This window comes from Cetorhinus maximus, chromosome 14 (assembly GCF_964194155.1).
Source record: "Cetorhinus maximus chromosome 14, sCetMax3.hap1.1, whole genome shotgun sequence".
In the NCBI taxonomy this organism is placed as follows: Eukaryota; Metazoa; Chordata; class Chondrichthyes; order Lamniformes; family Cetorhinidae; genus Cetorhinus; species Cetorhinus maximus.
Genome location: NC_135892.1, coordinates 49,926,728 through 49,951,777, shown reverse-complemented (window position 1 = coordinate 49,951,777; position 25,050 = coordinate 49,926,728). Strand labels below are relative to the sequence as shown.

General features: G+C 38.8%; 1 protein-coding gene across 1 annotated transcript in view; it reads right to left on the bottom strand.

Moving 5' to 3' along the window:
* The window catches only part of usp34 (ubiquitin specific peptidase 34), a 273,481-nt gene that overhangs the window by 80,164 nt on the left and 168,267 nt on the right, over positions 1-25,050 (bottom strand). The window contains exons 42-52 of the mRNA XM_078556887.1: positions 21,432-21,595; positions 13,319-13,384; positions 11,579-11,725; positions 11,431-11,487; positions 11,247-11,324; positions 10,099-10,193; positions 9,441-9,613; positions 8,538-8,688; positions 8,203-8,281; positions 5,704-5,757; positions 1,545-1,640 (exon numbers count right to left, since the gene is read on the bottom strand). Coding sequence (XP_078413013.1) covers positions 1,545-1,640; positions 5,704-5,757; positions 8,203-8,281; positions 8,538-8,688; positions 9,441-9,613; positions 10,099-10,193; positions 11,247-11,324; positions 11,431-11,487; positions 11,579-11,725; positions 13,319-13,384; positions 21,432-21,595 — 1,160 coding nt within the window. The remainder of the gene's footprint in view (positions 1-1,544; positions 1,641-5,703; positions 5,758-8,202; positions 8,282-8,537; positions 8,689-9,440; positions 9,614-10,098; positions 10,194-11,246; positions 11,325-11,430; positions 11,488-11,578; positions 11,726-13,318; positions 13,385-21,431; positions 21,596-25,050) is intronic.

Below are 25,050 nucleotides of genomic sequence, written 5' to 3'. Positions count from 1 at the left end.
AAGGTAGAGGCTCAGGGATGGTATCTGATTATTCTTCAAAAGTGCATAATGTGAGGTTATACATGGCATGTAAATATAATTTTAGGTGGTTTTGCTAGGATATTGAACATGTGCATGAAACATAGGCCTTATAAGTCTTTGGTATATTCGCACATACACGTGGTGCACGTGGTGAAGAATATTGAGCCTGCAGAGAAAGGCAACCAGGACAATACCAAAGCTTATGACCTTTTAGTTGCAAGGATAAGGTACAAAAGATGAGGGCTTAGAAATTGGACATCGTTGTGCCTGTTTTACTGACATAAAACTGATGCAGTAAGACCAAAATTTTGGGGGCCAACATCCTAAAATTGTGAGTGAGCAACCAGTCATCACTGGTGGCCATCTAAAAAAGGCATTAGGCCCTTCATTTTCATGTGCAAGGAACCTAACAGCTGTTTTAGGTACCCTCACAAATAGCGAGACGTGACCAGTAGGGTTTGTGTCAAGCCTTCCCCAGTCAAGGTTCTTCAATGGCCATTGTAGCCAGCTAAAGGCAGGTTTTTTTCCCCTTACGCAAGTTCTTACAAAAGCCTTTCTTTGGATTCAGAAGGAGCAAGAGTGTTTCTCTTACCCCACAATCATCACCATCATTCTCCACCCTGGTTGCCTGTTCCAGCATCCACCACGACCCTTATGCTGGTACTCACCTTGGGACCACTGGTAACAGGTTAAGCAGCCAGACAATCATCCTCATGAAATGTATTAGCTACCTTTGAAGATGCAATAGGCACCAGCAGCTTTCAGAATTGTTATTGAGGCTTGAGGTCCAATTTCAGGGTGACGCGAGTCCTCCAGTTAGGGCCCTCGCTGCCTACCCTGATGATTCTCGACCCAGAAATGGGCAGACCAATTTGGTGTCTTTTGATGTTGTTGCCGAGCGTCAGTGAGGTTTCACGACTATCATTTTCTTCACTTACCTAAACTCAATGAGGCTTTGCTTCCCTTTGACAGGCTTGAGATAGCCGGTAAAATTTAACTCCAAACCTTTTATTAAGAACTATTTACAAAGACCTCAGGGTAAGCACATGGTATTCAGGAAGCAGACTCCTAGCTCTCTTGGTGCCTCTCGGTCATCTGACTACTGATATCACAGTTAAATCATCAATATAATCATGGTCTCATTAACATATGCATTAACCCATTACTCTACATAGACAGCTTTCTAATCAAGAGTTATTTATTTTTAAAAATGCAGGCTTTTAGAGGACCTGATTTGCTTCTCAAATAAGGAAATTGGATATAGTTTAATTGTCTGTTTACCTTTGGGGGTTATAGAAGGATTTCCTAGAAATTTTCAGCCATATGTTATTTTGCTTTCCCAGGATATAGCACTGCTAGGGGGTGTGTGGAAGGTAAATGGGGTTGCACCATCAATATAATGGGGCAGACTTGATGGTCTTTTCTTGTTTTTTTGTACACCTATCAAACATTACTTCCAATCTTTTCCGTCAACATTTTTTCCAATAAAGTAGAGTCAACAAGTCAGAAAAATACCACAATACCTCCAAAAGTTCTGGTGAAACATCAAAGCTGTACTCCTTCCCATTTTCTTCCTCTGTGTCCACACGCTTGTAAAATAGCATGTATGCGCTGTGTGTCTAAGATCAAAATACTGCATCAGCAAACTAAAACCTCAGGCATTTCTTCCCTTGGCAAAGTATATAATTATGACGCTAGGTTTGTACACGGGGAACAGGTTTGATTGAAAACTCATAAGTGCAGTATCGGTTCCTCTTATAGATGATGAATGTATTGCTAAAGGTGCCACACAATTGCAGCTATTTTATAGAGTATATCAATCAGTGATTGCATATACCTACCATCAAGATCCCATAAAATCATCTAAAATGTTTTCTGAAATTTCTTCGTGCACTAGCTTTTTTATCAGTAACTGAAATTTCTATTATCCAAAATGAGGATTTAACCAAAATAAAATTTCCCCAGGTGCAATCAGTCGTACTTGTGGGATATTTTTCTAGAGCCCCAGCACTTTTCTTCAGATAATTTTGGAAAAAAGGGGCCAATTAAAAATATTTACTAAAGGTAACATCTTTATTGAAAAGAATCCGAAGTTAAGTTTGAGACACACAAAATGGTGACAATGTTCTGATGATTTATCTGTTGCAGCTTTTGTTGTGTTCCAAAATTTTTTAACAGTATATTAAACAGGGAGGTGGGGAGAGAAAGAGACACACCAAAATCTTTCTCCATTTAATGGGACTTCAATATTTAAAAAGACCATTGGTTGAATTTTGAAGCCAACTAGTTATCCACTTGTGGTTTGTTGACAGAAAAGATCAATGGGTAAAGGGTTAAGGGTGAGGTGAATGATAACAAAGCAATGGGGAGGGCATGATATGGGGTTGGATGGTTGTTCAGAGCAGAAGAGGTAGGAGTGAAAAGATGGTTGAAAGGTGAAGGGCTTGGGGACAATGGAAAAGGAGTAGGTGGGAAAACATACGTGACTGGAGGAGAAAGGGAAGGCAACTACAAAAGGCAAGGTAGCTCCCCACCACACCCATACAAGGTGAAAAGAAGGAATATAATACGGAGTGTGAAAAAAATGTGAAAACAAGCAGTAGCACCAAGAAAGAGAGAAACTGGTGGGACAAAAAGGAAAAACAAAGCAACAAGTAGGGGTTACCAAATTTCCTGCCTTAGTCTGTACTGTATCCATAAGACCATAAGACATAGGAGCAGAAATTAGGCCATTTGGCTCATCGAGTCTGCTCCGCCATTCAATCATGGCTGATAAGTTTCTCAACCCCATTCTCCCGCCTTCTCCCCGTAACCTTTGATCCCCTTACCAATCAAGAACCTATCTATTTCGGTCTTAAATACACTCACTGACCTGGCCTCCACAGCCTTCTGTGGCAATGAATTCCATAAATTCACCACTCTCTGGCTAAAGAAGTTTCTCCTCATCTCTGTTCTAAAAGGTCTTCCCTTTACTCTGAGGCTGTGCCCTCGGGTCCTAGTCTCTCCTACTAATGGAAACATCTTCCCCACGTCCACTCTATCCAGGCCTTTCAGTATTCTGTAAGTTTCAATCAGATCCCCCCTCATCCTTCTAAGCTCCATCAAGTATAGACCCAGAGTCCTCAAACGTTCCTCATATGTTAAGCCTTTCATTCCTGGGATCGTTTTTGTGAACCTCCTCTGGACCCTCTCCAGGGCAAGAACATCCTTCCTGAGATACGGGGCCCAAAATTGCTCACAATATTCTAAATGTGGTCTGACCAGAGCCTTATAAAGCCTCAGCAGCGCATCCCTGTTTTTATATTCTAGTCCTCTCGAAATAAATGCCAACATTGCATTTGCCTTCCTAACTACCGACTCAACCTACAAGTTAACCTTAGAGAATCCTGGACTAGGACTCCCAAGTCCCTTTGCACTCCAGATTTCTGAATTCTCTCCCCATTTAGAAAATAGTCTATGCCTCTATTCTTCCTACCAAAGTGCATGACCTCACACTTCCCCACGTTGTATTCCATCTGCCACTTCTTTGCCCTTTCTCCTAACCTGTCTAAATCCTTCTGCAGCCTCCCCGCCTCCTCAATACTACCTGTCCCTCCACCTATCTTCGTATCATCTGCAAACTTAGCCAGGATGCCCTCAGTTCCTTCATCTAGATCATTAATGTATAAAGTGAAAAGTTGTGGTCCCAACACTGACCCCTGCGGAACTCCACTAGTCACCGGCCGCCATCACAGGAGATCAACTAATAGTTAAATAGTTGTGCAGGATTACCGTTAAGCACCCTCCACTCTGGTCTAGGAATAAGCAAGTAAAATGACTTTTCTCCAAATCAGTTTATTTCTCCCTTAAATAAAATAATTGGCAACACCTCTCAGTTTTCCTCACTATCTCTCCTAATGTGGCAAATGGTTCCAAAGATGCCAGTAGTAACAATACCTCACCAAAGTGACAGTCCTTGAATGGAGAACCTAGACAACATTGTAGTAGGCAACTGGGCGGCAAGGGTGATTGTGTTGCAGGCAATGTAAATTTAATCTTGCACATGGCTTCATAATCAAAAATCAAAAGTTTTTCAGCTTTTGAATAATGTAGATCAATTCATGATCTGTAATTACTACCCATTGACATCAACACTAGTCCATTTAATGGAGACCTGTATATTTAAGCAGCAAACAATGGAAATGCAGCCAGTCCAATGAATAGCCGTGCATACAAATCTGCGCATCATGAACTTTTGTCCCTGTAACTAATAACAGGAGTCCTCAACCGAATTAAAAAATTAAATTTACAAACCATTTCTGTTTATTCCCATTAGTGGTTTAGATTTTCCCTGATTACACATTTTATCACAAGCAAACCTTTAACAACAGATATCCTCTATAACTGATGTAACATCCAATACTGTAGATGTGAGCTTATAAGTGGACGTCTGAAGCCTCTAGAGATCCCTCCAAAAGCAGGAGTTGACTTATACCCCAAATATAAAAGTAAACCGAAAGCATGAGTATGGTGGTCACCATCTTTATCACACGGGGCCTGCTCTGTGTTGGTGTGCCTTAATATCCTACACATCTTCGCAACACAGCATGTATCACCCGCTCGATCCCTTGTGCCCAGTTATAAGGTACTGCTAAGTTAAACATCCATTGGTGGGGTGAAAAATTGAGGCTGACTATTGCTAGTATAGCATGTCATGGCTGAAAGGGAGGGGGGTGGGGGGACGTCGACTTGTAGGTCGAGTATGTGCAAAGACATAATTTTTTGGGGCCAGAAAATGGGGTCGTCTTATACGCCGCGATCAACGGTATTCCTACAATGTACATAAATATAATAGAGGTATTTAACACAAGCAACGTCTACACTGTTGAGGTGTAAATTCACACCCATTATCTCCACATTCAGAGATCCCAATTTGAGCCATGCAAATTAGGAGTGGCAAGCAGAAACTTTAGCTCCCTGCAAACTGCAGGTTTTCTTGTTAAGTCGGTAAACAAAAAGCTACTACCCTGCATCCACCAATCCTCCTCTGCTGGGTCATTAGAAAATATGCATGGGTAACCAAGGAAGCTATCCCTCAGTCACTGTAGGGAAGTACTTGGTTTATTTTTTTCCATTCACCCTGCTTACTCCTTTTTCTCATGGTTCTCTTCCTCCCTCTCTACATCTGCTTGTGCTCCATCTTCCTCCCACACTTTGCTTGATCTCAATACTGCACTTCGTCTTTATCCCCCCATGTGCAATGTCAGTCAATATCACAAGTGGCATAATAAAAAACTCATTAGCACAATAAAAGTCTGATTAACACAATTAAAATCGCATTCTAATTTTCAGGACATGGGTTCCAAGGCAGAATTTACAATTTAAATTATGGGTGAAATGTCTTTTCACACTAAAACTGAAGATATACAAATTAATTTTATTTATCTCTCTTAAGTGAACAAATATGCCTGCCACACTTTAGAAAGAACTTGTCAGTGAAAACATTTATTCTAACACTCAGTTGGGCCTCTCCCCACTACGCTCATGCTTTATCTAGACAAGCAAGACAAAATGCTGAAAGGGGGTGGTGGGGAAGAGGGTTAAAAAAAGCATTACAAGAGATATACAACTACTAGATAATGATCATCATCTCCAAAGAATAAAAAAAAACATTAAATCCTAATTATCCTCCAAAATACTTACCTTTTCAAAGGAAAAATCCATGAACTTGTCTGTGACAGAATCATAAGTCTTGGTCTAAACAAAATGAAAATTTAAATTAAACTTTTGCATTATTCAATATCTGGAACTTGACAAGTAACATGTGTAAAGCCCTGTAATATTAAATGTTTGTAACTATTTGTTGCACAGAAAATGTTAACTGGACATTAAATAGAAGGTGGCAAACAAGCTTGATTAAACCAAATAGTGTAGATGATGTTTGGCGGGTCCAGGAAGTGGGGTAAGTAATAAAGGCACTGATTACTGAAAGGTACTGTTAAACTCTACAAGTAGGTCGCTTGTAGAGAACGTTGCAAGGAAGAAAAACGGTTATGTGGACAGGATGAAAGAAAAGCAAAAAGGATCAAAATTATTTTGTGGATACATTGTCAGAGTTGAGAGAAATAGTAAAGATCTTTTGCACTGCTAAAATTCAATACAGTGGTTATGAATCAAATGTGGCATTGACATTTAATTAAATATTTGGGCATTTTTATCCAAAAATGAGAATGCACCTGGCAGATAATCTAGTTTTACAGTAAAACACAGGCAAATAGGATATTTTCAGTCAATTGTTCTCCCTTCTAACTTGAAGGTGTTGATTCCTTACATCCAAGGTATCAGGCATTTTCTAATGCTTATCTAAGAGACTGGCTGGTCAGTGTTGGCATACTATTTGATTAGGGGGTGGGGGTTGGCGAGGATGGTGGGAGGGGGCACAACAATTAATCCTCACTTAGGAACGTCCTAGTAAAGGTCACTAGATATCAATCAGGAGCAGGGACCATGGCTGCTTCTTCTCCTCCTTGCCCAGAATGTTGATGTTAGCATCACCATCTCCACCCGGATGAAAGTAGCTAACTGAGGGGAGGCATAGGAATATAGGACTTAGTTGCAGGAGTAGGCCATTCGCCCCTTCAAGCCTACTCCACCATTCAATAAGATCATGGCTGATCTGATTGTTGTCTCAACTCCACTTTCCCATCTGACCCCCACAACTCTTGACTCCCTTGTCCATCAAAAATCTGTCTAACTCTACCTTGAATAAATTCAAGGACCCATCCTCCACTCCTCTCTTGGGAAGAGAATTCCACATACTAACGACCCTCAGGGATAAAAAAAATCCTCGTCTCAGTCTTAAAAGGGCCCTTATTTTTAAGCTGTGTCTCCTAGTTCTAGTCTCCCCCACAAGTGGAAACATCCTCCTGGTATCTACCCTATCAAGTCTCCTCAGGATCTTACATGTTGCAATAAAATCACCTCTCATTCTTCTATATCTAATGGGTATAGGCCCAATCTGTTCAACCTTTCTTCATAGGTTAAGCCCTTCATCCCAGGAATGAGTCTAGTGAACCTTTTCTATACTGCTTCTAATGCAATTTTTTTTTTCAAATAAGGGGACCAAAACTGATAACTGTATTCCAGATGTAGTCTCACCAATGCCCTGTACAGCTGCAGTAAACTTCCCTACTTTTATATTCCATTCCCCCTTATAATAAACACCAACATTCCATTTGTCTTCCTAATTATTTGCTGTATCTACATACTAACCTTTTGTGATTCATGTACCAAGACACCCAGATCCCTCTGTATCATCACGTTCTGCAATCCCTCTCCATTTAATTGTACACTTTGAGACCAGGAACCTTTTGATATTTGGGCTGAGCCACACATTATATTTCCCAATGGTGCCATCAATCCAGTTTTGAAAATAAACAGATCGCCAAACCAAGTTGTTTTAGTCAAGTGAAGAAGCCAAAAATTATCAGAGTTCCCAAAACTAGAAAAATAAGTGTATGGTCATTTTCACTACTACCTTCCTGACCTATCCTCATCAACAATAAATTATCACAAGTCTTGTGGCTGCCCAACAGAAAATGTGATATCAGGCAAAGGCCAGGTGAATTCTTTTGTAAAGCTGGGCATCACTTCTCTACACAAGGCTGCCTCCCTCAAAACTTAGGAGTGTTTTTTTGAAAAGAGAAATAACCCTGAAAAATTAGTAATGCGCATTTCAATATTAGTCTCTTCTATCCAAAAAGTACACTGAAAATAAAGGAAATGCTTCTGTAAAATTGTCTTGTTTAATTTATTTATTCTTTTCAGCGTATCTTTGCTCTAAATTACTTATTTTTCGAGACAAATAGTTTTGTTTTCACTTTGAGACTGCAACATCTTTTTCCCAGGAAAAATGGGTAAATGATATCACTATGGATGTATATTTCTTCTGTAAAGGCCAGTGTTGTGGAGCACCCAACTAAGGGAAGGGTTTGAACATAAATATAACATTCTCAATCATGGAACTTACTTACAATTCTTAGTTGAATAGAGTATTCTAAATAAGTGAGCAGGGGAATAGGATATGCTGACATCCAATGATTGTAATTAAGTGGAGAGCAAAGTGAATGCCAGAAAAGGCGTAACATCACCACTTGCATTTAATTTTCCTTTAAGCTACAGAAAAAAAAAACAATAACTTACTGTCATTTCTCCACCAAAGCATTCAGAGGCAAGTTGGGTAGAATCAAATGGTTTTACCTCAGCGTCATTAAACAGATACCTAAAAAAATAAGGAGGTAAAACTGCAGCTCCTAAAGCAAATGCTATTAGCTTTTTCCCAGTGTTACCCAGAAACTTTAACATAATTTTGTACCAAAGAACATTTCATTTAGTTGGCATGAAGCCAATAATGAAGATACTTTTAATCGTTAATAAATATAGAACTATATTAGGGGAAAGAAAATAGAATGTTTTTTTCATAACAAGCTTATACAACCGACTTTAAAAGAAAATTGGCACTATAAACACCTACTTACCATTTGTTATTTTTGTAAGCATGAAGATTCACAATATCTCTGATAAAACTGTAGTAATGTCCTCCATCTGCTGTCCCTGTGTGTACTGTTACTCCTATTAAATCATACTCAAAGCTTTCACTTTGTTTAACTTCACCATTCTCTTTGAAACCTAAAATGACAATTAAAACCATCTCTGTTACTATGTTCACTTCAGCATAGCATTGTCAGGCATGCAGTTATTTTTATGCTTAATTATAAAGACTGCTGTGGTTGTGACTCAAACACTGGTAAGTCCTTATCAATGAGCAAGTAGCAGCATCAAACTGATGGAAATTGGTGCAGTAACCCCAGGGCAAAAGCAAGAAGTGCTCTTAACCTATTCTGCCATAGCAAATGGACAAGGGAATCAGATACAGGGAGCCTTAAATTCTCTAAAAATCATCCACATAACATTTTCTACTAAGTTATGACAAACGGTATTATGCATTTGCTGGACAGCTCAAGAACACAACATTTTTCATAATTAATTAAAAAGACATGTTAGAGAGAGAACCTTGCACAGATTTACCCCACCTAGCTTTCTTTTTCCTTTTAAAGATGGTTCAGTATTAACCTCCCTAGCAGTAACCCACCATAAGAAAATGCAGCTATAGCTATTATGATTTTGAAGTCTGCATCTAAGGTTCAATTTCAGAAAATGCAAAACTATGGAAAGAAAACATCAATTAATATAAAGTATTTAAGCTCTATAGGAAACTGCATTTTACATCTTGAGAATTACTATCAGTAGCACAGGTACCAAAATTAGTTACCAAAAATCAGGGAATGGTGAATAACTGTACATTTCACAGCAAAACTGAATAATTAAAAGTATTTTGCAGTGAAGCTATATTTTTAAACTGGATAAAATCATTACAGTACCATCTATGCGGTCATTTTTGCCCATAAGATAATCTTCAGTGTATGGAGTCATGTCAAGGCGCAGAGGAAAAGAGAAGTGAGTATTGACTTTTTCTTTCATCATTGTAACCATATTGAAAGTGTATCGCATAGTATTGAAACTTAAGATTCGAGGTAATTTCTTGAAACAAGCCCTGTGAAAGACAAGAAAAGTAGCAACCACAGGGAAATTGTTACCTGTCTGATTATTACAAGTGTACAATAGAACTGAATTCAGTAATAGTTCATGCCTATGTCAAATTATTTAGAAATATTTCGATTGACTTAAAATACAAAACAGATTATATCTCATGCAAAGACATCCCTTCATGATCTACTTTTTTTTCCTATTTCACACAGGTAACATCCAAGTTGCAGATGTAGAACCATGGTGGAGAGAAGGGAAATATTTCCACAGCAGCACAATTGGAATCATTCCAAAATACACAGATAAAAAGTTTAATATAAGGTTTTTTCAATGATTTGCACATTCCATTAATCAAAAAATATTAGCAGTCATGCTGTTGGATGTTTAAGAGATACCATCATGCTTACTAATTTAAAAATACTACACTGTAAAAGATATTACTGTGGAACACTTAAATGAAAGCATCCAGATGTATTTACAGTTAAGTCAAACCTTTTCTCAGCCCGTACTTTCTTTCCACATTGGGAACAAGTATACATGTTATCACCTTCCAGAGTATCTTTGATAGTAACTTCATCAAGCGACTCCTAAAAAGGGAAACACATTTATATAATGCCTTTCACAACCACCAGAAAATCTCAAAGTGCTTTACATTCAATGAAGCACTTTTTGAAATGTAATCACTGTTGTAAAGTAGGAAACATGGCAGTCAATTCACACACAGCAAACTCCCACAAACAATAATATAATAAAGACCAGATAATGTTTTTTTTGTGATGCCAATTGAGGGATAATACTGGTCAAGATACCAAAGACAACTCCTCTACTCTTCTTTGAAATTATGCCATCAACTCTTTTACATCTACTCAAGCAAACAGGTGATGACTCAGTTTAATGTCTCATTCGAAAGATGACAGAAAATTCTGACAGTGCAGCAATCCCTCCGTATTGCGCTGTAGTGTCAGCGCAGATTTTTGTGCGCAAGCCCTAGAGTTAGATAATGAACCCAGAACCATGTGACTCAGAGGTCAGAGTGCTACTAAACTGAGCCATGTCTGACCCAGACAGTAAAATATATCCAAAATAAATATTGCATTATACAATTAAAAATAAGTTTGACATGCTGGACTGACTTCAAGACATTTAAAAATGCTGATCTAATCCACATTAATAAGCAAAACTTTGCAATTTTAATATAATGACAAAATGTCCCTTCTGGTGCATGAAGATTATTTGCAGTCACGAGAAAGCAAAATATGTGATTACAAATTAAACAATTTTAAAAAATAATGCTGGTCCTTCTATTGTAGAAAGTTTATTTTCTATTGCAACAGCCATCACTAATTACATTTTAAAGGAGGCAATAATTCAGTGAATAAAGAAGGATAACAAACATTTTTCCATAGATTTTTTAAAAAGTTTACTTTTTCCAAATAATACAGGACTTTCCAACATTATTCCTCATCATGTATATTTTATTCTGAAAATATTAAGCAGACATGACATGAGGGGTGATGCTGGGCATGTTAAATGCCCTGCAATGCTTCCACTTTAGGGGCTTTTTGAAGATCATTTATCTTTATTAATTCAGACATTAACACTTGCCATTGTTTCAGCTTACAAAATTGGACATAACTCACATAAATGTTTTTCATATCAGCCACTTGGCATCTAACTGTGTAGAACTCCTCAGCTGTCTGGCTAACATGTTCACAATCCTGGATTTAAAAAGAGTTGCAATTTTAGCATTTACCATAGACACTATTAACTTTCATAAGAAAAGATGCTCAACCTTCTGACATTTCAAAAATTAGGCACACTTACCAAAGATACTACATTATTCGTTATAACTCCTCCAAATAAGCTTTTCACTGTGTTTTTCTAATTTGAAAAAAATCAGGACACTTTTAGACAAATTATAGCTTTCGTTTTCTGATGTTAAACAAATATGAAAAATGTATTTCAAATTTACCAAGTCAGAGGACATTTCTTCAATTTTTGTAATCAGATCAGTGAAAAATTCAGTCATATCTTTCTGTTCCCCAGTGTTCAATGGTTGTTTGTCCATGGTGTAGGTTTTGCAGAATGGTCTTGGGTTATATGCTTTGCGCTCACTTTCCTAAACAAGCAGATATTTCAAAATAAATTAATCATTTAGAATATTAAATCCATCACTGCTACAAACATTAATGCTTATAACAAATGGAAACTGAAATTGAAAATGGAAATATTCAACAGGTCTGACAGGATGAAGCGGCAAAAAGAGTTAATGGGCAGAATTTTGCCCTTGGTGGGCGTGCGGGCCCCGCTGACTCAGCAGCAGGCGGACAGCTGACCCCCGCCACTGAAATGGGGCCCGCCGCCATTTTGAGTGGGCCCGCCCAGCAGCCTGACCGGCAGGAAGCGCTACACACTTCCTGTGCGGGGGAGGGGAGGGAGGATTCCCCAACTGTCAAAATGCGCTCTTTCGCGCGCACTGCTCCCTGAGACAAAGTGCCATCTCAACGAGATTACTGACAGTGCAAAAAACTTTAAAAATAGAAAAATTTAAAAATTAACATGTCCCCCTCATGTGACAATGTCACACGAGATGGGATATGTTAATAAAAAGGACATAAACTTTATTACACTTTTTTAAAACGCTGGGGCTCCTGGCCTGCCCGCCAGCCTTAAGGTTGGACAGGCAGGTCTTTAATTATCTTAATTAGCCTGTCAATGGCCTCAATTGGCCATTGACAGGTTGGCGGGCGGACAGCTGATTTCGCTGTCCGCCCGCCTTCCTAAAAATTTAAAGGGACCGGGATGACGTCGGGGGTTCCTCAGGCCAATGTTTCACGTCTGTGACCTTTCAGCAGAACTTTGAAAATTAGAAATAAGACCTTGAGCTTCCAGACACCTGACATTTTAATTCTCCACCTAGCTCACATTCTGACTTATCTGTCCTCAGCCTCTTGCAGTATTCCAACGAATCTCAATGCAAGCTTGAAGAAAAGCACCTCATCCTTCAATTGGGCACTTTACAGCCTTTTGGATTCAACAATTTTAAGGTTCAGCCTCCATTTTGTCTCTTTTTCTTTGCAGCTTTGTTTTTTTTCTCTCCCTTGCTTCTCTTTTTTTTCTTTTTCTTTGCTTTTGGACAGCAGCTATTCATGGTCCAGTCACTCACACCTTCGGATGACACATATACAAAAGCAAAATACAAGAAATGCTGGAAATCTGAAATAAAACAGAAAATGCTAGAAATATTCAGCAGGTCAGCCAGCAACTGAGGAGAAACTGAATTAAGGCTCACTGACCTGAACCATTCACACTGTTTCTCTCCATAGATGCTACTTGGTCTGCTGAATATTAGCAGCATTTTCTGTTTTCATTATCCTCTAGACACAGATTTTGTTTCATTACTTGTCCCAATACCATTCCTTTGGTTTTGCACCATGAACCTTTTTGTCATTTAATCTCTCCTGCTCTCCAACCCACAGAACTTCCCTTTTGTTCTTTTTCCCACCCTCCCTGCTTTCACTTGCTCAAAATCTATCACTTTTTCAAGTTCTGGTGATAGGTCACAAGCCTGGAATGTTACCTCGGTTTCTCACTCCACAGATACTGCCAGACATGCTGAATGTTTCCATCAATTTCTGTTTTCGTTTCAGATGTGTAGCATCTGCAGTATTTTGCTTTTGTATCAACTCTTACAATTCAGTTAAATACTTACCATGAGATAGGTGAACATCTTTTGCAGTTCCAGTAGAGTTGTTTTATGCTTTATGTCTTCTGAATACTAAGAAAGGAGAAAAATATTTTTAAAAGTATTTTAAATAGACGCTGCCACTTGCTTCTCGTACCTCCATATAGAAATAAAAAATAATAATTTTCATGGATAGATAAAAGCTTGAGCTTCATTTCAACTTCCCAGACATGGGTCAAAGTTGACAAATGAAATTCTTCCAGCTCCAAAACTACACATTTAAAGAGATACATGACAAATAAACAGCCTGCTTAAATTTATCACACCAATCCTGATACATATTTTAATGAACTTCCACATCATTCCTATGAATTTAAGGCAGTGATTGTCCCATCCTTACTGACTCACCTGTTATACTCCAGTCAAATGTGATGTTCTACCTGCTCTACTCTGTTGCCTTACACCAAGCACATCCTCCAGTTGTTAAGGTTAAATCTGCCTCAGCAATGGTACTGAGGCAAAGTGCTGTTCAGTCAGAGGACATGTTGGACAGGAAGTAGGGAGAGTCAGGTGAGAGACAGCATTAGGTCAGGGATTTAGGCTGTAGACAGGGAGTATTGCAGCAACTACATTCTAACGCCCTCATTAGGATGACAATGTGTATTCTGAAGAGAATTTCATTATCCATGTGTATACCTTATCTCTAAAATATGAAAGCTGTGCTTAACTATGTGTTTTCATTGGCAGTGAAACATTTTGAAATGTTCTGAGATTGTGAAAGGTGTATAAATACAAGGGCTTTATTCCTTAGATTCATTCAGGTCCTCACAAATCAAAAGCATTACACTAATTCTGCATTTACATAATCTACTGATACTAATGCTTCTCAGCAGTTATAAGGGTCTTGAAAATCTATTCTCAACTTAATTTTCTTTTTTTCAAAAAATAAATATAACTATATTTTCCTAATTTGGAACTTATGAGTTCCAGAGTCATTTCTAGCGTGCATCAGTAGTTTTTTTAATATATATTAAGACACCTAGGAGAAGAGCCAAATATCATAGGCAAAAACACCAAGTTTGAAGAGACTAAAACATGTGATAAAATTTGTAGTCATAATAATTTGGCATATTAAGACTATTGGTGGAAGAGGGGCAACAAATTCCATTTTTATGGGGTTATGGGAAACAATGGATTCACTAACAGCATGGTGAGGCATAAAAAAAAGGAAGAGGGAATTAGTATTAAGGAAGGAGTAAAGTAAGCAAAAGGAAAGAGGAAACAAAGAGAAAGGAAGAAAGGAAAAAAGGACACAATCAATTAACTTAAATGAAGAGCGGCTGTGGATGGGACAGGAGGTGGGTATAGTAAACTACTGTAAAGCAAATAAAATTTAGCAGTGTAGAGTAATACATAACTATGTAACTCATTTTTTTCCACAAGGGAAAAAAGGAAAAATCCTGCAATTCCTGCCAGGAGAAAGAAAGAAAGAGAGAGAGAGAGAGAGAAAGAAAATGAGAAAAAATATACTACGAAGCCTTGAATGCATGAAAAAGGTGTCAAAGGATGAGTCATCAACTGCTGTACAGGTAAAGGCACTTTTGAAAATGGTGTAAAGAGCTACATTCAATTCGAAGTTTCATGAACAGAGTTCAAAAAAATAACTGCCAGTAATTTACCAGTAGAATACCAATGTCAAACTCCACACTGATAATCAAGAAAAGGTAATGACCTTTGATTATTAATGGACAATTTGAGGGTTAACAGAAACTTCCACAGCTTTAAAATCTACTGGCAATAGAGAGGTATTTAGATAAACACAGACAAATTTGCAAAGAGAAGGAAAAGTTGACTGGGAATAATAGAATGAACAGACATCACAGGGTATGTCCAAGTTCAGATCTACACATCTTGAGCACTACTAGAAAGGGACAGTACAACGTGGATACAAAGTTGGCTAAGTAATAGGGAACAAAGCATTATGGTCAGTTTGTAGTGGAGTTCCCCAGGGGTTGGTTTTGGGATTCTTGGTTTTCCTCATATATATTGATGATCTAGATCTTGGTGTGCAAGGGACAATTTCAAAGTTTGCGGATGATACAAAACTTGGAAGTATTGTAAACTGCAAGGAGGACAGTATAGAACTTCAAAAGGACAAAGACAAGTTGGTGAAGTGAGCAGATTGGTGGCAGATGAAGTTCAATGTGGAGAAGTGTGAGGTGATGCATTCTGGTAGGAAGAACATGGACAAACAATAAAAAATAAGGGGTACAACTCTTAAGAGGGTGCAGGAGTAGAGGGACCTGGGTGTATATGTGCATAGATCATTGAAGGCGGCAGGGCAGGTGGAGAGAGCAGTTAATAAAGCAGACAGTATCTGGGCTTTATTAATAGGGGCATAGGGAGTACAAGAGCAGGGAGATAATGCTGAGCTTATATAAGACACTAGTTAGATCTCAGCTGGAGTACTGTGTACAGTTCTGGGTGTCCCACTATAGGAAGGATGTGAACACATTGGAAAGAGTGCAGAAGAATGGTTCCAGGGATGAGACAGTTCAGTTATGAAGATAAGATTGGAGAGGTTGGGATTGTTCTCCTTGGAGAGGAGAAGGTCAAGAGGAGATTTGATAGAGGTATTCAAAATCATGAGGGGGCTGGATAGAGTAGATAGGGAGAAACTGTTCCCGCTCATAAAAGGATCGATAACCAGAGGGCACAGATTTAAAGTTATTTGCAAAAGAAGCAAACGTGATGCGAGAAGAAACTTTTTCACACAGCGAATGGTTCAAGTTTGGACTGCACTGCCTGGAAGTGTGGTGGAGGCAGGTACAACCGAGGCATTCACAAGGGCATTAGATGATTATTTGAATAGAAACAAGGGTACAGGGAAAAGGCAGGAGAATGCACTGAGTCATAATGCTCATTCAGAGAGCTGGTGCAGACACAATGGGCCGAATAGCCTCCTTCTGCGCCGTAACATTGTGATTGAGAGATTCGGAGATATCAGCAACACTTAAGTCTTATTGGACACCAGAGTGCATAGGATCAGACAGATGTGATTGGGTATAGCTGCACATAAGAATGAAACTATTGAGACAGTTTTTTTTGCCACGATTATCAAGATTAGAGTTGGAGTGGAAGTGTGAGCCTAAAAAGGAAAAAGGTCAACTTTCCCATTAGGAGAATTAGCAACTAAAGCAGTATAGCAGAAGGTGGAGAAGTTTTGCAAAAGCTTTCAGAGACAGCAGTTGATATTTTTCAATAAATTACATCTAACACCTTTAATTAAAGATTTAGAGATTACAAGCAGAAAAAAAGCTGGCTCAAGATGCTTTAGCCTGATCAAGACTTCAGTTGTGATGACAATTTTATTTTATAAACAGGGGCAAATCAATGCTTATTGACGAAAGGCGGGGGGAGAAAAAGAACAATTGTCCAAGCTAGCAAGGATCAGATCAGTTACTTCTCTGGCACAGGCAGGTGGATCAGAGTAATTTGAAGATACGGCAGCAAATGCACATAATTTCCTAATATAATGTTAACAATTTATTATAAAGAGATAAAATAACCTGTCATAACCACTAATCAAATGCTCTTGAACTGCATTCCAGTCCTCAATTAGTATAGTTCATGAAGTAATCATATTAACTGGATGCAAAAATCAGCTAAGCCTATCAGCTGGTCTACAAATAAATACCACATGGTGCACAAGTAAATAAAGTATGAAAATAGGAAAAATTGTGTCATGACATTCATGGGGCTGCAATTTACCTATGTCGGGCGGGCAGGGCAGGGACAGGTGCAGGGCCGATCGCCGCCCGCGATCAGCTGCGTGCTGCCATTTTATGTGGGCATGCCCAGCATAATATGTGGCTGGTAGTGCTCAGCGCTACCTGTGCGGGCACGGGGAGGAGGGAGAGTTGGGGCCTGTGTGCACAAAAGAGTGCAGCAATCTCCCTGAGGCACGGAGTTGCCTCAGGGAGATTAAGTTGGTAATGAAAACTTTGAATAAATGATCTAAAAAATTATTTAAACATGTCCCCTCATATGACAATGTCACATGAGCTGGGACATGTTTGTGCATTTCACAAATTTAATTAAATTATTTTATTAAACCTCATCCTCGCCTGTGGATGAGGTTTCCTGAAAAACGCGAAGGCCGCTTGGGCTCTTCGCCTGCCCACCAACCTTAACAGCTAGTGCTGTTAATGAGCTAGATTACTTTCCTAATGGCCTTAATAGGCCTTTGACAGTTCGGCGAGCATGCAGCCACCTCTGGCGCGTGCCCGCCGAACGCAATATCGAAATGGCACACGATGACGTCAGGATGCATGCCCAACGTCATCTTGAGTCATTTTACGTGTCGGCGTGTCAGGCCTGCCCCCACGACGGCAATATTCTGGCCATGATGTTTTTTTTCCTCTTACTGTATTATATGAAAGATTTCCACTTACAAGTTGCATTACTGGACACAATACTCGACGTGTGGACTGACCAGAGTACTGTACAGTTTAAACACAACTTCCTCTGACTTTATTAGTAAAAGGGAATTTTTACATCAGTGGAGGGAGAAAAACAAAAAAGAGACAAGGCATGAAACTTCTTTATTTAAAGCCTGACTTCAATTTACAGATGTCAGTCAAAGGGCTTGGGCTAAGGATGGTATATTGTCTGGGTCAGAAGCCAGGGTCAAGGAAGTCTTGAATGGCTGCAGAACATTCTATGGGGATGGTGAACCGCTAGAAGTCACAATAGAAATGATATTGGTAGAAAAAGGAAATGAGGTCCTGCAGGCAGATTTCAAGGTGCTAGGAAAAAAATTAAAAAGTTGGATCTGAAAAGCAGTAACTTCCAGGTGCCTCCCAGTGGCACAGAAATTGGAGGTTAATGCAGCTGAATACATGGCTGAGGAGGCCCACTTTGGGGCAAGGTGGGACCTATACAAGCCAGATAGGTTGCAACTCAACAGGAATGGGGTCAATATCTTGGCAAGGAGGTTGGCTAGTGCTGTTGGGGGGAGTTTAAACCAGCTTGGCAGTGGAATGGAAACCTGAGCGTAGAGCCAGAAAGAAAAAAAGCAAAGCTGGAATTAAAGGCAATAAATTAGTAAGCTAGTATGGAAGGTCAAGGACACAAAGGCTAGAAAATAGACAAAGGCGTTGTTCTGTTATTAGTGCCATATACTTCAATGTAAGGAGTCAAGTGAATAAGACAGATATGCTGAAGGTACAATACTTTCATATCAATTACTGAAAGGAAGGAAGGGCAGGAATAGCAGCTCAACATTCCTGGTTATATGGCTGTGGGGTTGCATGGAATAGAGAAGGGGATTAAAAAAAAGGTTTGGGGAGGGGGTTGCAAGACTGTTCAAAGAAACAATCACAGCTGTGAGGAGAGATGATATGCTACAAGGAGAATCAAATGAAGCTAGGTTGAACAGAGGAACAAAAAAGAGGTAGTCACACTGCTGGGAGTATACTACAGACCCCCAGGCAGTCAGCAGGAGATAGAAGGGTGAATATGAGGCAAACTGCTGAGAAGCGTAAACTGGGTAAATTGATCTCAACAGGCACAGAGGGGAAAGAATTCTTAAAATGTATTCAAGAAAACATTTTTAGCCAGTACATAGCAAGGGCGGCAAGAGAAGGGGCAGTTTTGGACTTAATTTTAGGAAATGAGTTTCGTGGAGGGGCATCAGCAGGAGAGCATTTTAGTGATAGTAATTATAATGCAGTTAGATTTAGAATAGTTATGGAAAAGGATAGACAGAGTAAAATATATAAATTAGGGAAAGACCAATTTTAATAAGCTAAGCTGTGATTTGGCGAAAGTGGACTGGGAACCACTATTGTAGTTAAGGAAGAGCCGGGTGAGATAATAATGGAATTAACATGGTGGGAAATTATTGGGAGAAATTCTGACACATTATAAATTCATCATTTAGAAAAACACAAGTTAATCAAGAGCAGTCAGCATGGATTTGTTAAGGGAAGGTCATGTTTAGCTGACTTGATTGAAGGTGGGCCAATGAGGTCAGCACATTTGATATAGTCTACATAGATTTTACCAAGTCTTTTGACAAAGCCCCACATCACAGACTAGTCAGAAAATTAAAAGCTCAGGAGATCCAAGGAAAAGTGGCAAAGTTAGATCCAAAATTGGTTCAGTGGCAGGAACAAAAGTTGCTGGTCGACAGTGTCCTTGTGACTGGGAGGCTGTTTCTGGTGGGGTTCCACAAGGCTCAGTACTGGGTCCTTTGTTATTTGTGGTATATATAAAATGATTTAAGACTTAAATGCCGTGGGTTTGACTAATAAGTTTGCAAATGATACGAAAATTGGCCATGTGGTTGATAGTGAGGAAGAAACTGAAGAAATGTATCAATGGGCTGGTCAGGTGGGCAGAAATACAGTAAATGGAATTCTATCCGGAGAAGTGTGAATAATGCACTTCGGGAGGACAAACAAAGCAAGGGAATACACAACAAATGGTAGGATGCTGAGAAAGGTAAAGGAACAAAATGGGTCTTAGAATATATATCCACAAATCCCCGAAGACAGGGCAGGTCAAAAAGATGGTCAAGAAAGCATATGGGATACTTTCCTTTATTGGTCAATGCAGAGAGTAAAAGAGCAGGGAGATTATGCTAGAACTGAATAAAATACTAGTCAGGCTGCAGCTAGAGTACCACATACAGTTCTGATCACTGTGTTATAGGAGGGATGTAATCATACTAGAGAGATTTACAAGGATGTAGCTAGGAATGGGAAATTTTAGTTATAAGGAAATATAGGATAGGCTGGGTTGTTTTCTTTGAACAGGGGAGATTTAATTGAGGTGTAAAAATTGAGGGGCCTAGATATTGTGGTGAAGACAGATCTATTCCCATGAGCAGCGAGGTCAATAACCAGGGCCATAGGCTTGGTAGAAGGATAAGGTGGGTGGGGGAAATGTTGAGGAGTACATTTTTCACCAAGACGGTGGTGAGAGTCTGGAGCTTGCCACTTGAAAAGGCAGTAGAAGTAGAAGCCCTCATCATGTTTCAAAAAACAATTGTTCTTCAGGTACGGTGCCTACAGGGCTATAGGCCAAGAACTGTAAGGTGGGATTAAGCTGGATAGCTCTTTCTCGGCTGGCACAGGTATGATGGGCTAAATAGCTTCTCCTTGCTTGAATTTGCTTATTAAGCCTAAAATCAGATAATTTGGAGCCTATGTTTCGCAGTTCATGTGCTGCTGCCTTGGCATACACACAAGTACTGATTACGAATTTAAGTTACAATATTATCATACTGTACTGTTGAATCAGTTACCTGCAGTTTGTTTCACATTGAGAAACTAAGGTGAAAGTTGAGGCTCCTAAGTGCCATTTGTGATGGCAAGCTCAGGCTTTAATAGCTTGGATTATTACAGGAGGAAAGACCAACAGGGGTAAGGCATTGCACAGGTTTGAGGTCCTGGAAAAGGAATAAATTATGGAAGGAGACTGCAGTGGCTTTATCCTTTTTAAAAAACTGCATTAGATGGTCTATTCAGCTGCAAAGGAATAAAAGGGAAGGTTCAGAGCAAATACAGACAAATGCTGCACATGCTTCAAGGAAAGATTAGACACCAGGGATGACAAAAGGATTACCTAGGTATTAATTTACTTGATTTTTCTTGTATCCTGGAAGAAGGGAGAGATGCCTTAAAATAGAAACCCAAATGGGAGCGAGAGTCAAATCTTAAACTAACTGCTCTGGAGTCTTCCAACTAATTGAGAGCAAAGTTACAGCAGATTTGCTAGTTCTAGTTAAAAATAAATTAACACAGTAAGACAAATATGCATAACCCCAACGTACGATTAGAAATAATGTTCCTATTATTAGATTATATCCATTGGTTAAATCAATAAATCTATCACTATTACAGTGTAAACTGAGTTGTCTACCTTCTCTAAGATAAAATCAAGGCTAAAAAAAATACAAGAGCTTAATATTTATGTTGGATCACAATAACTGAATTCTTTTAATTTTTACTGGTATGTTTAGTTTAATGTAAAGTAATGCACTTCAACCTTTGGGTTGATTCGAGAGTAGATTAATCAACATACTCAGGTTGCTATGTACATCAATCTGATCTAATGCTTCAACAGTACTTACCTTAGCTGTAAAAATGGCCTGCCTGGCTTCTGGTATCATGTATAGCTGTTGAATGGTGGACGCCAAGTAACAGGTCGCTCCAAGATTCGTCAAACCAACAAACCTGCACTCAGCTCGTACATCATCATGAGGCCAGTAATCCCACTTGTATGGTGCATGAGATGCTATATACAAAAAGTGAGTTTAGTTCAAAATAATTGTGCTACCCTTCATAAGAGATTATATTAACTTGTGCAATCCAATGAAAAAATGCAAATCACTAAATTAATGACTATCTTACTTGTACTTCTTTCAGATATCAAATAGATTGCTTTATGGAAACAATGCCAACTTATAGTCTTTAAAGCTTTTATTCTGTGGCATTGTGTATTTCTATGTCTAAAATAATTCACAGACATTATTAAAATTAAATATACTGAGAATTAAAAAATAATCTAGATATCGGCAGTGGTCAGAACCATGCATATAGCAATGACTGTGAAATGCTGAAGTGCAAGGCATGTATAGGCGAAACACAGTGAGAATAAGATAAATTCAGTCAAGATAAAGTTTACCCCACAGAGAAAATAATCACCAGGCATAATTTTGAGCATGAACCTGTAACTTGTACCATACATTATACATTTAAAGCGGCTGAAGGTGTGCACAAGGACAATCTTCAGAGACCATGTTTAACGGCAGGACATGGCTAACATCCCAGCTTGAGTCGACAAATAGAAGGCAACATTCATGCCGTATTTAAATATTAGTTTGATGTGCTCACTAACAAGAGAAAACCCATCATCTCCCTTCGGTTTAAATAACATCACCATTGCTGAATCCCCCACTATTATCTTGGTCATGACCACTGTTCAAAAGCTTAACTGGTCCAATCCATATTAATATCTAGGTAACAAGAGTGGGGAAAAGGCTATGCAGTCTGCAATGGGTGGCTCACCTCTTGAACTCTCAGTATTTTCACCATCTATACGGCTTTGATAGCATGCCCAACCCTCTTCCACCTACTTGTATTACTGAGGTCAAGAGCAGCAATGTCATGTTGTCATGTAAACACCATCACTCCAAGTTCCCCATCAAAAACAAAGTCACAAAACATCGAATTTGAACACATATTGCTGTTCTTTCCAGAGTTCAAATTCTAGGAATTCCCTACCTAACAACATTGTGAGATCATTTTCACAAGATCTGAAGTGATTCAAGCAGGTTCACCACCACCAAGGAATACTTGGAATTAGCAATGAATGCCACCACTCAAGCATTTCCCACAATCTGAAAGCAAAACAATCTGTAAGAAAGGTACCATTTTCTGGAAAGAAGATACCATTTTCTGCTGCTATGGTGCAGATCAGGAGTCTTCCACGAGTAACTAAACTACATGGGCCTTTATTAAACTAACTACCTGTTCATTTCTTAGCATACAAATGTATTTTCTGAGATGGAAATTTTTAACTAGCTGGATGCAATCAAATGTGAAATGAGAATTAGTATTAGAAGAGGTCTGAGAACTTCAATCCACTATCAAAACAATGGAGATTGTGAGAAAAAAAGTGTTAGCCTTATGAAAGCTTAGAAACTGTCTGTTGTTAGAAACTATCCATTCATAACAATCACTATTAAATATCAAGTAGAATATGAGCTAATTTCTAGCCTGTATATTTAGTTTAAAAAGTGACCAAAATTATTTATTTAAAATTCAGTAATCAGTATCTACAGCTAAAGGGGTGTGAAAAGAGGTGAAATTGGTCTGCATCAGCAGTACAAAACTGGCTTGTGGAGAATCAGCAGTCAATTTTTCACCATGCCTTATCTTCTTTTCATTGAAGTTCACAGAACTATAATTCAAACTCTTTTTGGAGATCCATTTCCTAGGCTCATTGCCACTTTTACATGGTTTAAAATTTAAAATATTGGCAATATTTTCCATGCTGATGGAAAATAAACACTGGTGGATGAAAAAACGGCTGCTGATTCTCTACAAGTCAGTCTTATGCTGCTGGCATGGGTCAATTTCACCCCATTTAATTTCTTAGTGGGGCCAATCCAAAAAAGGTTGAGAGATATTTATGTGCAATGTATTCTATGGCTTATAGGCAACTGAGGAATGTAAATCAATACTGCAAAGGATACAAGTCAAGAATTACAGGTTGTGACAGCAGTTTTGCCTTGAAAGAAAATCCATTAATGGGCTTCAACCAATATATATTACTAAATTTACTTGCTGAACAAATGTTTTTTAAAGAGAAGAATCAATACCTTGTAACATAAAATAGATATTCACCATCAACATTAACAACAATTTGCATTGCATTTTTAAAATAGAAAATATATTGGCACTTCTCAGAGAGGAGGGAAAACAGCAAACAAATAGGATATATAAAGCAACAGATGCTGAAGCATGGTGGGAGACTGAGGAGGATTGGTTAGAGATGGAGTTAGAGAACAGGAGAAAATAAGAGGAAGAGGGCTATAGGGAGGACGTTCCAAAGAAGGGCATGATGGCTAAAGACAGTCACTATTAGTGGAGTGGAGATAGGGAGGGAAACGGCCAGAAGGTTGCTGAGACAGACTGAGAAGAGGCCATTGAGAGAATTGAAGATGGGAACAGGGAGTAGTACAAGTTTGAAAACCTGGGCTGATGGTCAGTAAGACTTGGTGTGCGATCATAAACCGCTTACGCACTTAAGAACGTACTCAAGAGTGGAATTTGCAACCACCTGATCCTGGAAATTTAGATCACACTAAATCCACAGGTTTCTGCATTGTTCAAACAATATAAATGCATAAAAAAGTTCCTTTCCCAGAGGGTTGCTGAAACATTGAATGCTTTGCCACAGGAAGAGATCATTTCATTTTTTAAGGGAAAAAGTGGATGAATATATGAAGCACAGCCAGATCCAGGACTATGAGGACAACAGGATTTAGACTGCTTTAACCAAGAACCTGCATGGATACAATGAGCTGAATGGCCTCCTTCTGTGCAGCAAACCTTCAATTATAAGGCTCTAAATGCATCAATGCATTGTGGTGCCGTTAAGTGAACTTTGCTTGTAGGGTTGGTCTTGTTGCCTTAACTTCATTCTTATGTGTTAACAACTAGATTTTACATTTAAAGCTTCATTTTTGGAACTGCAGAAGAGTGCTTTACAGGTAGCAGGCTAACATTGGGTTTATTATTAAACATCAATGACTTTAAAAGCTGGTAAGTTTAAGTGATTCAGGATGCAATCTGGAAGAAGAAATGGCTAGAGGTAAAGTGCAACATAAAATGGCAGTAAACAAGCAAACTATAAAAAAAGTAGGGCTACTAAAAGATGAAAAGAGCAAATATAATGGTAGATATGCAAACATTGCAAAAATACTTGAGACCTTTTACCTACAGATTTTATGATGAAGGACCACGGTAATTATTTTAAACCCACAGCAGAACAGTTTGGGAAATCACAGTGACAACAAAATCACCACACAGCTGTAATCTCAAAGGTAGATAGTTTTAATGGTTTCTGGACGCAAAGTTTCGTATCCCTTTGTTGTATTATTTGCATAAGTATATGGTAAATAGCAACCCACAAATGGGGTTAGCAGGGTTTAATCTTGAAGTTCTAGCATCATAACTGACATC